The sequence below is a fragment of the Cebus imitator genome, unplaced genomic scaffold (assembly GCF_001604975.1).
Source record: "Cebus imitator isolate Cc_AM_T3 unplaced genomic scaffold, Cebus_imitator-1.0 Scaffold18, whole genome shotgun sequence".
NCBI classification, from domain to species: domain Eukaryota; kingdom Metazoa; phylum Chordata; class Mammalia; order Primates; family Cebidae; genus Cebus; species Cebus imitator.
Window position 1 is genome coordinate 11,417,185 of NW_016107333.1, and position 11,736 is coordinate 11,428,920.

The 11,736-nt window shown below is 51.5% G+C and overlaps 1 protein-coding gene across 2 annotated transcripts; it reads right to left on the reverse strand.

Annotated features, from left to right (window-relative positions):
- Positions 1–222: 222 nt before the first annotated feature.
- Positions 223–7,119, reverse strand: TMEM74B (transmembrane protein 74B). Of its 2 annotated transcripts, none has more exons than XM_017515417.2 (2): positions 6,573–7,119; positions 223–2,777 (listed from the first exon to the last, which is right to left on the reverse strand). In XM_017515417.2, the coding sequence occupies exon 2, from the start codon at positions 2,734–2,736 to the stop codon at positions 2,038–2,040; it is 699 nt and encodes a 232-aa protein (XP_017370906.1). In that variant the 5' UTR covers positions 2,737–2,777; positions 6,573–7,119; the 3' UTR covers positions 223–2,037. The 2 variants fall into 2 exon arrangements, with proteins under 2 accessions (XP_017370906.1, XP_017370916.1); XM_017515427.2 differs by having other exon boundaries at positions 6,337–7,119.
- Between the last annotated feature and the right edge of the window lie 4,617 nt (positions 7,120–11,736).

The following is an 11,736-nucleotide window of genomic DNA, read 5'->3' on the forward strand; positions in this document are numbered from 1 at the left end:
ATCTGTGTGATGATTAACATCAAACATTTCATAAGAAAAAAAAAATGGCAACGAAAACAAATGGCAATGTGGCCACTGTGTCCAGGCCACCCAAATGTGCCTGATTTCTCCCCCAATTAAACTCATTGCATTTAAACTGATATAAACTGATGGTCCCAGGGGCATTCACTCAACAGGTTTAGTATCCAAATGAGTCTGCCATTATCACAGCAACCCATCTGACTTGGTTGATATTTTTATTATTAACAATATGGATTGCAAAGCCTTAGCCCATGATTTGGGATGCCCAATCCTCTGTGGTTTACTTAGAACAGCTCATGCCACTTTCTGTGGCTGTGCCCTGCTTGGAGCCTGGGAGAAATTGACGAAACTGTGGAAACCCAGGACTTGTGAATCTTTTACCATCTCGGAGCTTTGCTCTTTTCAAACCATACCTCTTCAATACCGCAGCAAAAACCTGGGAAGCCAAGCTAAACAATTCTTGTCCCTTCCAGCCTTTCTCTAGCTCTCTGCTCTTGGTAAAACCTACCAGCAGGAGCAGATATTTGATCTGTCATAGAAGCTGTGATATTACACTGCCCAGATGTTTTACTCACTAGACTGAAGGCTCAAGTTACAGCTAATCAGGGCCTCTCTACCCTACAGACCCAATGCCCACCCCACCTCCCACCCCCGAGAAACAGGATCCTTGGCCCACGTGGCCAACTAAGATGGAATAAATAGGACCTACATTGGGAGGGGATTCACTAAAATGACCCCTGTAGGGTCTCTACACCAGTGGCTTAGAAGGCATGTGCTCTCAAAGCCCTCTGGGGCCATTCAGACTGAAGGATGCCGCCTCACAGTCCTCAAACACCTGTATCTCCTTGCCCCAAGGCCTACTTCCTTTCCTTATCAAGAGTTTAAAGAGAGTCTGCAGGAACCTAGAAATATTTTCATAAGAAAAAAACAAATGGCAACGTGGTCAGCGTGTCCAGGCCACCCAAATGTGCCCGATTTCTCCCCCAGTTAAGCTGCGGTTTCACTTTACTACTATATGGTGAGATTAAGGTTACAAATTCAGCATAAAAATTTTTTCCTGCTAGCAGAATAAGGTAAAGAGCGAGAGACATACTATTGAGGAGAAGGGGATCAAGGCCTACATCATGCCCACAGAAATAAAGCCCTTGCTCTTTCTTGTATGAAAGATCCTTCTTGCCCAGAGAACTGGGGAAGACTGTGCACTTGGCTTTGTAAAAATGTGTCACTGCAGGAAATTAGATCCCAAGACCAAACAGGCTGTAGCAAACTGAACTGAACCCGAAGCCACCAGGGAGCTCTTTCCCGAGACCATGAGAGCTGCTGGCTGTGGTGTTCCCTGTGGTCAGGCCAGAAAGTGGCAGGGAGACTAGTTAGTGCCTGGTGGATGCCTTCCTCCCCTGGAGGGGTGACCGGAGACAGAAACTGGGTTCCCATTCTCAGGGAAGAACTAGAGAGACCCGAGGGGTCATCCAGTCCAACCCTCTCACTTGAAGACAGGGCAGCTGAGGCCTGGTGAGGGTAGGATCACAGTTCAGTCAGCAGGGGTACTGGGGGGTCACTCCAGTGCTGGCTTCTCCCCTCATCATGAAGCTACCTCCCACATGGCTGAAAGGGACCCCTCCATGGCCAATGAACACCCTCTATGATGAGGACAGAGGAGGTCCCTCACTCCCCAAGACATGAGGAACAGGATGGGCAATATTTCAAACAGCTCCCAATCTTCAGAAATGCCAAAAAATCTCATCCTCCAAGAGCAGTGTTTCCAAACTTTTGTATTTTTAGCAGCAGAAGCCATCCTCCAAACAAAACCGTATGTAAAACCTCAGCTACAAAACAGATCAGTGGGATGCTGGCCCGTGTGGGGCCTGGACTGGGCCCCGAGCTCTCCCTTCGGCACCAAGTACTTCTTCCACAGGGCCCCTATGTGAGCTCAGTTTGAAACCCCAGGCCTTGGTGGGGGTGGTGGGGGACCTTGTAGCACTGGAGCAAAAGCAGCCAGATAAGGTGGGCTCGTACTTAAGACCGCTGGAGGGTATGGCTAGTCTCTGGGACCTGGATGACTTCGTTCTCCACCAGGGCCTGGCCCCCATCCCCATTGAGCTGTCTCATGCGCAAGTTAATGGAGCCGTAGGTCTTCCCAGAGCTCCTGCCAGGGACGAAGGTCCTCCGGCGGTACAGCTCACCCTTGCACAGGGAGACCATAAGCAGCACTGACAAGAGCATGCCGCCCACCGTGAGCAGCCCCAGGCCTGCGATGATGCACTTGTCCAGGTGGGAGCCTAGGCGGGCGTAGTACATCTCTAGTCGTTCCATCTCCCGTGCTGTCACTGTGTCCGGATTGACTCGAGCCTCACGGGGGATGGCGTATGCTGTCACCACCAGGAGAATCCCACTCACCAGGAAAACCAGGGCGGAAACGAAGCCATAATCCACCGGGCGGCTCACGGGTTCCAGGCCTGGCCCCTCCTCTGAATGCAGGGACAGATCATCCCGCTGGGATCGGGGCAATGAGGGGACACCCCCAGGGGGACTGGGTGAGCTGCCCAGTCTCGTGTTCCTGGGGTTCTGGAAATAGGTCTCGTGCTCCTCTGAGGAGAAGCAGGCATTCTCCACACCCTCCCTGGATGGGGCCACTGGGCCCAGGGGAGCTGATCTCCTTGGGGCTTGGGGACCATTGCTCAGTGTCTTCAGTTCCAGACCAGGGGGAGATGCCATTGGGAATGAGGGCCCCAGCTCATCCCTTGGCCCCTTGGCAGCTGGAAGAGAAAACAGAAAGTCAGTTGAATGTAGCAACGTCTACCTGTTGTGGAGGACATCACACCAGTCCCCAAGCACATGAAGGTGAGTCAGGCACGATTCCCATTTGGGGGCATCTGCCAGGCAGAGGGGGAGATGGGGAATAAGACAACAAGAGAACAGTGTGATCCAGCCCAGATCCCACTCCACCACCAGCTGGCGTATGGCTGTGGGCAATTCACTAATCCTGTCTGGCTTCGGTTTTCCCACCTACAGAATAATAATACTGCTACCCCCTAGTTCACAGGGCTGGAGTAGGATTGAGATAGCCCATACAAAGGACTCAGAACACAAAGTGCCCAGTATTAGCAATGAGTTCCTATGATGATGGAGGGAATGTAGACAGAGTGAACATCAGGCTCCAATCCCAGCTTCACCACTTGAACTTGGGCAAGTGATGTGACCTCTCCAGACTCGGTCTTCTTCTTATCTGTAAAATGGTAATGAACAAAATGCCTTCCTCACAAGGTTGTTATGAGGATTTCATAAAATAGTGAATGCAAGCCCCTGGCCAGTGTAATCCATGGATCTTGTTGTATGAGGGAAGGATGACAGAAGGGTGGGGGAGGTGGTAGAAAGGCCAAAGTTGATATGGGAACCAAGAGGAAGGGAAGTTTCTGGGAGGTGGTGGCATTTGAGTCAGATCTCAGAGGATGAATTGGGTATTTCCCAGCAATGGAAGGCGATGAGGGCATCCTGGAAAGGGGAACAGACTGCTTCAGGGGCCAGCTGGGGCTGGCTCACAGAGGACTCTGAAAGCCAGGGAGCCAAGGAGCCCGAGAGCCATGCACAGCTGAGGAGCTGGAAGGGGAAGTGCTGACATCTGCCTGGGCTTCAGAAGAAAGGAGGAGTGATGCGATGGGAGGAGGCAAAGTGGAGGACAGCCGTCCAGCAAGGAAGCCAGCAGATCGGGGATGACATGGCTGAGAGGACCAAGAGGAAGGAGCAGACTGGAGGGCCAAAGCCAAATGCCTTTATGTAAACAGAAGGGTGGGGACCTGGACTGGGACCATAGGAGGGGAACCAGGAGGGGGAGGTGAGAAGAGGTACACACTCCGTGCTGCAAGAGGAGTTACCCCACCCAAGAACCTGAACACAGGCACCCCCAGACACAGACAGCACACATGCATTCCCGCCGAAAGATACCAGCCCGGGGACCATATTTGGCTGATAGAAGTTTTGCTGTGTTTTGTTCCTGGCCTGTTCATTTGTTTTTGGTGAATTCGTTGCAAATGTATAAAAAGCAAAAGATTTTAGATTTTACATTTTAAATGTTGCATTCCTGGCTTCTCCTGCAAAATGAAAGAATCTGGCCACCTTAGGCTCCCATTCCCTTGTAACACTCACCTGGAGTTGGCAATCGGGGCTCTCCCCAACAGGTCCCAGCTCAGCCCCCTTCCCTGCCTGGCATGTGTAATTCCTGATCCACAGCGGAACTGCATCATCCCTTGTATACACTGATGGCCTGAGGACACATACACTCAGAGCCCCAGGCACACAAGTCCTCAGTTTACAGAGACCCCCAGGTGCAAAATGGCTCACGTGCTCCAGTGTGTCTACACACACATACGTGCACACACACACACACACACCCCAAACGATTCTCTGCATTCTCATGCTGGAGTTTATTTTCCAGTGCACTGTGGTTCTCTGTGTGTCTGCATGCGTGTGTGTAATATGAGCAAATGAAGTCAGAATGAATGAATGAATGAAACTCAAAAGAGCCTCAGTGCAGGAAGACATGTTTTTCAATCTTTCTGACCTTCCTCTCAGTATGGACTAGCATCAGACACCTCCTCTTAGCACATATAGGGTCTTTCATCTGAGTACAAAGCTCTTTTCCATTTACAACCTGTTTGTATCACTACATCTCTTTCCAGAGTCCCAATTTAGCCAATGTTTACTAAGCACGTACTAGCTATTGGGCCTTGTACCCGACACTTAACGCAGGAGTATCTCACATCACCCTCACCAGCCCCATGATCTGGAATTACTGTCTCCATTTCATAAAGCATGGCCAAGATCCCATGGCATGTATGGGAGTGTGGGGGGTCAGGAGTTGAATGCAGGTTCCCTAAGAATTATTATCATGTACAAACCAGCAAACTCATACTCCCGTGCCGGTGGCATCACTTCACCCTCCTTCCCTGGCACTCCATCCCTCACTCATAGACCCTTCATTTTATCCAGCTGTTTCACACCAACTGTGAGCACCTTGAGAGCAGGGATAAGTTTGAATTCCGTCTGGCTCCCCATCCTGGGCCCAGACTGCTCTCACTTTCCAGTGAATAGACAGAAAAAAGAGATGCGTTTGTTGGTTAGCTTTTTACTCTTAGCACCAAAAACATTTTCCTGGGTGCCCAGCCACAAACAGGGACCAGCAGGGGTGCCACGTGGGTGCTCAGAAATGGCCCCCACCCACACCCTCAGCACCTTCCACCCAACTCAGTTCCTGGAATGGCCCAGGAAGCCCTTTCCCAGACTGACTTATTGATGCCTCCATACCTCGGAAGAAATCTGGAGCTCCCAAATTCTGGGAGCAGGGCTTTCCTTCATGCTGTAGGAACCCAAAACTTTTTCTTAGGATGCCACAGTGAGAAGGCAGAGAAAAAAAGACGATTCCTCTCACCCAGAGTTAGGATGTCTCTCTGTTTCATGCACAGGTTCAGAGATATCAGTTACACAAAGGCTGTGCCCAATTACCCAAACATAAGCAGAAACACGCCTACTGACACAGCTACTCCTGCCCACTGTTCACACCCCACGACCCCACCAGTTACTCTCTGATTTCATCTGCAGTCAGACAAGTCCTGAAAGGAACACTCCAGTTCCACACTCCCTCCCCCAAGCAGTCGTTCCCACGGCAGTACCCACAGACACCCAGAAGCCACGTAGTGTGACCCCCAGATCTTCGGGCCACTCTAGTACCCATAGCCCTAGAGGGGGCAGGACTGGTCACATATACGCACGCACCACACACGCGCGCGCGCGCACGCACACATACACACACACACACACACACACACACACACACACACGTGCCCCTGGGAGTAAGATCCAAGCCAGATTCACAGAGACCCGCAGGGGCCCAACACCCCACCCACCGCGCGCACTGATATCGGGCGAGACGGACGCACAGTGGCTGTGGATGAAGCTTCACAAAACCCAATCGATAGACACATGCACGAGTTGTACACAAAGCCTTGGGGCGCGCAGATACGCACACGCAGGTCCACGCTGGTGTACCCAAAGTTGCGCGCAGAAAGCCCCAGCATGCCGCCTGCCCACCGCGCCCGCGCGCTCCGGCCCGCAGTCCACACCCCCTGCTCCTGCCCTTGACCACAGATGCGGGCCGGGCCAGGCCGGATCGGACCGGACAGAGGCCCAGGGAGGCCAGGTCCCCTGGCCGCATGTCCTTTGGCGGGCCGCGAGGTCAGGCTAGCTGTCCTTCGCCGCCACTCCCTGCCCCCGGCCCTCGGCCTCCAGCCGCCCCCCGCAGGCCCCTCTCCGCGTGCGTACCTGTGCCGGGCCTCCCTTCCTGCCTCCCCACGCGGGGGCGAAGGGCGAAGGGCGCCCGGCGGGCGAGGGTGCGTCCTCCCGGGTGCCTGCCCGCCTCCCTGCAGCCAGCGTCCGCCTGCGGGGGTCCCTCCTGCGGCGCAGCCCGGAGGGCGCGGGCCTGGCCGCCTCTGCCTCACCCTCCCCTGCTCCCGCCCCCTTCCCGGCCCGGCCCGGAGCCGCTGCCGAGGCGCACGTACCTGCTTGCGCCGCGCGGAGCTGTACGGCGGCGGTGGCGGCCGCTGTGGGGGGGGCGGGGGGGTTCCGGGGACAGAGGGACAGGGGAAGGGGCGGGGGCCGGGGATCGCCGAGCGCCGCGGAGCGAGCTCCGCCTGCGGCCGGCGAGGACGCCCGGAGAGTTAGCGCGGAGAGGGACGGGGAGGCGGGTGATGGGCTGGGGTGAGGGTGCGGGGGCTCCAGTCCATCGTCCTCCCCTCCCCTCCAGGCAGATCCGGATCGCCAGCGCCTGGGCTTAGGGAACCGGGGCTTCGAGCCCGCGGTCCCCGGGCGTAGGGGCGGGGCGGGAGGGGGGTGCAGGAGAAGACCCCTCCCCCGCCGCCTGCTTCTCTCCACACCGCTGGAAAGCCCCTATTGCGCCAAGCCCAGGTGCCTTTCCCCACCCTCACTCTCCCACTTCCCCTTCCCCCCACCCCCCACCCCACACACAGCTCCGAGGTAGGACCCTGGATCCTCTCTGAGGTCCTTAGGTCGGGACAGTCTCCTCAGGCGCGTGCGGCTCCATGGCTCAAGGGCGCCACCTGAAGGCTTCAAGAAAGAATCTGACGAGCCCTCCTCCCCCTTTTCTCTGCTTTTTTTTTTCTCTGTGGGACAGTGGAGTGCTTTGCCCAAGAGGGGTGTTCTCTTGGGGCATTGCCAATGGCCATACACACCCTCACCCTCCAAGGCCCAGCTGTGGGGCCTCCTCTCCTGGAACCCCTCCCTGGGCACACACACCCACTCAGCCCTCCATCTGGGCTCTTCTTTTGCCTGCACTGTTGCTCTTATCTCTGATGGCCGTGATTTTCTTTAAGGGTCAGCCTCCTCCATCGGACTGGCAGCTCTTGGAGAACAGGACCCATGTCTGATCACCCAGAATGAACTAGGTGGGTGTGGCTGGACAAGCTGTGAATAGGGGTGACTTTCACCTCTTTCCTTTATGGGGCTGGGGTTAAGATGAGTCAAGTGAAGTGCCTAAAGTACCAAATTCAAGGAGACATTTCCTCTTTGGGGAACCCATGCCAACCCCAGAGAAAGGTTTGATCTGATTCGTGCAGGTTTCGGGAAGACACGTGACCAGCTGAATCGTGTGGTTTCGGGCAGTTCCTCTGGCCTCTGAGCCTGTGTCCATTTCTGTCGATGAGGATCGTGAAGGTGCAGCCTTGGAGGGCTCTGGGAGAGCCGGCAGAAGTTGGCCATGTGGAAGGACAGGCGAATGAGAGTGCCATGTCCTGCTCCTTGGCCATCTCATGAGGCGAGCCTGACCTGTCCTCCTCCAAAGTTCTGTGCAGTCCTCTCCAACCAGGAGACTGGAAGTCGCCATGGATCATAGATGCCTGTGTCTTCAAGAACAGCATAACCTCGCCCTAGGCAGGACCACCAGGGCTGGGAAGGCCTCAGTTTCCTCCCAGCCTTGCAGAGGCCTGGCCTGTTGTTAGAGACTTCAAAGAGATGCTAGCCCTGGCACACCCCTGTTCAAATCCCAGCTCCAGCCCCACAGCTGGGTGCCCTCCCCTAAAGCACTCACTGTTCCTTCCCTCAGTCATACACTGTCCTACCTCAGCCTTGGCTGTTCCTTCTGCCTGGGACATTCTTCGTTCTAATACTTCCAGCACTCACCCCCTTCCCTCACTTCCTTCAGGTCTTCACTCAAATGTCACCTCAGAAGCACCGTTCCAGGCCATCATTTCAACAACAGCAGTGCCCCAGCCCTCTTTACACCCTCACTCTGAATTTTTCTCTGTAGCATTTACCAACTGACATTAGTTTCTGTTTGTTTATTGCCACCTCCACTAAGAAATAAGTGCCCAGATAGGAGGGTTTTTGCCATTTCCCTCCCTGCAGTATCATCAGACACTAGAAAATGGGCTGACACCTAAGAAGCTCTGGATAAGAAGTCATTGGATAAAGAACAGAGAAAATGGGCAAATATTTTATACTATTCAGCTAGCTAGACTCCATCCCTACACTCAAAAGCTCATCTTCTAGTGGGAGAAAATGATAAGTAAATGTAACATTGCAGTTATAGTAAGTGCTACCAAATAAAGATACACAGCGCAAGCCTCAAACAAGGGTGCCAATCTAGTCTTGGGGATATGAATGGCTTCCTGTGAAGTGTGGACTGAGCTGAGGTCAGAAGGATGAGTAGTAGGCAGCCAGGTAAAGAGGGCAGGAAAGAGAAGTCCAGCAGAAGGACTAGCATAGGGGAAGGCCTTGGGAATAGAAGGAAGTGTGATGAGTTTGAGAATTGAAGGAGACCCGTGTGGTTGTCATGGAGGGCTCAAAAAGGAGCATGGTAAGAGGTGAGCCTGGGCTTAGCAGGCCAGGTCACTGCAGAGCCTTGCAGGCCAAGGAATTTGTTCTTTATCCTCAGAGCAGTGGAGAACCTCACCAATGAATATAAGTGAAGGGTTAACAAACCCTTTCCTCTTTTGCATGAGAATTTGAACTTTGGTTAACTGTCAAGCTCTGTTTCCTAGAAACAGATAAACATATGTCTGCTATGTTACTAAGCAACATTGCTTCTGATAAAAATGACCCCTGAGGAGGAGGCTAGAATGATCCATGTCGCAACAGATTAGAATTGGAGATACCAGAATGAACTCATGTTTAGCTTAATATAGATGCAGATGATTGCATGTAGAAAGTTTCATACACACACACACATATCCACACGGGCTAGTATACACACATATATGTCCTTACTGTCAGGCGAGAGGGCCTAGAAGCAATGATACTCCATAGCAACAAGCACACGTAGCACTGAAATCTTGGTTTCTAATACCATTCTCCAGTAAAAGGATCCAAGGTTCCTTGGAGAAATTGTTGTTTATAGGACTTGGGCAGGAAATACTACAAGGTGAGCCTGTAGCATCTGATAGTGCCGGAAAGTAAAGAAATGCTACACACATGCACACACCACACACTACACACTCTACACATACACCACACACACACACTACACAACACACTCTACACATACACCACACACACACACTACACAACACACTCTACACATACACTACACAACACACTCTACACATACCTACTGCACACACACACCACACTCACTGCACAACACACACACTCTACACATACTACACACACACTACACACACTGCACAACACACACTCCATACACACACTCCACACACCACATACAATACACCCACTGCACACACACTACATACACACACCACACACACCACATGCACTACACATACACCACATGCACTACACACATCACACACATACCACACACGTCATACACCACATGCTGTACACACACACCACATACATACACTACACACACACACCACACACACTACACACACAACATACATACACTACACACACACACACACGCCACATGCACGTCAAATGCACATGCCACATGCACACCACACACACACACCACACACACACCCCACATATATACACTACACACACACATGCCACACACACCCCACATATATACACTACACACACACATGCCACACACACACCACACACACACACCACACACACACCACATACATACACTCCACACACACACACGCCACGCATACGCCACACACATACCACATACATACACTACACACACATGCCACACACACGCCACACACACCATACACACACGCCACACACACACACACCACACACACCACACACACACACACACAAAATGGTGGGGGTAGGAGTTAACTGAATGAGCACTCAATGGCCAAAGCTGGAAAAATTTAAGTGACAAAATAAATAAGGTAATATCAGATTGTAACAACAAGTATGAAATAAATATCTATTAGTCCATACAGATAAAAATAACTGAACAAACAGGTAGAAAAGCTAAATCTCCCAAGCAGAATTCCAAATTCCATATGTAGGTAACTCAGTGTTCGAGGAGGGAAACTATAACTCTCCCTTTTAAAAGTATGAGTTGCACAAAGTGACTTCCTTTCCAATAGTATTTTATGGAAAGCAGGGGGCAGGGGGGAAGTAACTTTACATTGGAGAAAACTGCTGACCTTAGCCAGGTGATGAAAGTCAACTCCAACACTCAAATCACATTGGTAGTAGGTACCTTGGATATGTTGTGGCACAAATGGCACTTTACCTCTGTTGTCTTCCTCCCCAAAACCCATAGCTGCAGTCTAATCATGAGATAAACTCAGACAAATCCCAAGGAAGAAGATTCAACAAAACATCTGACTAGTTCTCCTCAAAAGGTCATCAGAACAAGGAAAGTCTGAGACATTGTCACAAACAAGAAGAACCTAAAAAGACATAACAACTCAGTGTAGTGTAGTATCCTTGATAGAGTACTGGAACAGAAAAAGGACATTATGCAAAAACTAAGGAAATCTAAATAAAGAATGGACTTTGCTAATAACAATGTATTGATATTGGTTAATTGTAACAAATATACTAATGTAAGATGTCAACAATAGAGGAAAGTGTGTAGGGGGTTGATATCCTTTGAATATTTGTCTCCTCCAAATCCCATGTTGAAATTTGTCTGCAGTGGTGGACTTGGGGTATGGTGGGAAGTGTTTGGATCATGGGGGTGGATTCCTCATGAATGGTTCTGTGCTGTCCCCACGGTAAGTGAGTTATCACTCTGTTAGTTCATTAGAGAATGGATTGTTAAAGCAAGAGCCTGGCACCTTTCTCCCCTCTCCCTCTTGCCATGTGATGTCTGCTCCCCTCCCCTTTCTGCCGTGATGGGAAGCTTCCTGAAGTCCTCACCAGAACCAGGTGCAGCCATGCCTCTTGTACAAGCCCACAAAACCATGAACCGAATATTAATAAACCTCTTTTCTATATAAATTACCCAGCCTCAGCTAGTCATTTCTTCTCCATCCCTCCTCCTCCTCTTTTTCGTACTACTCCTCCTTTTTCTTCTTGTTCTTTCTTCCTTTTCTTCTCCTTCTTCTTCCTCTTCTTCTTCTCTTCCTCCCTCTTCTTCTCCTCCTCCTCCTCCTTCTTCTTTCTTTCTCCTTCTCCTCCTCCTCCTCCTTCTCCTTCTTCTTCCTCTTCTTCTTTTCTCCTTCTCCTTCTCCTTCTCCTTCTCCTTCTCCTCCTCCTTCTCCTTCTTCTTCCTCTTCTTCTTTTCTTCTTCTTCTTCTCCTTCTTCTTCTTCTTCTTCTT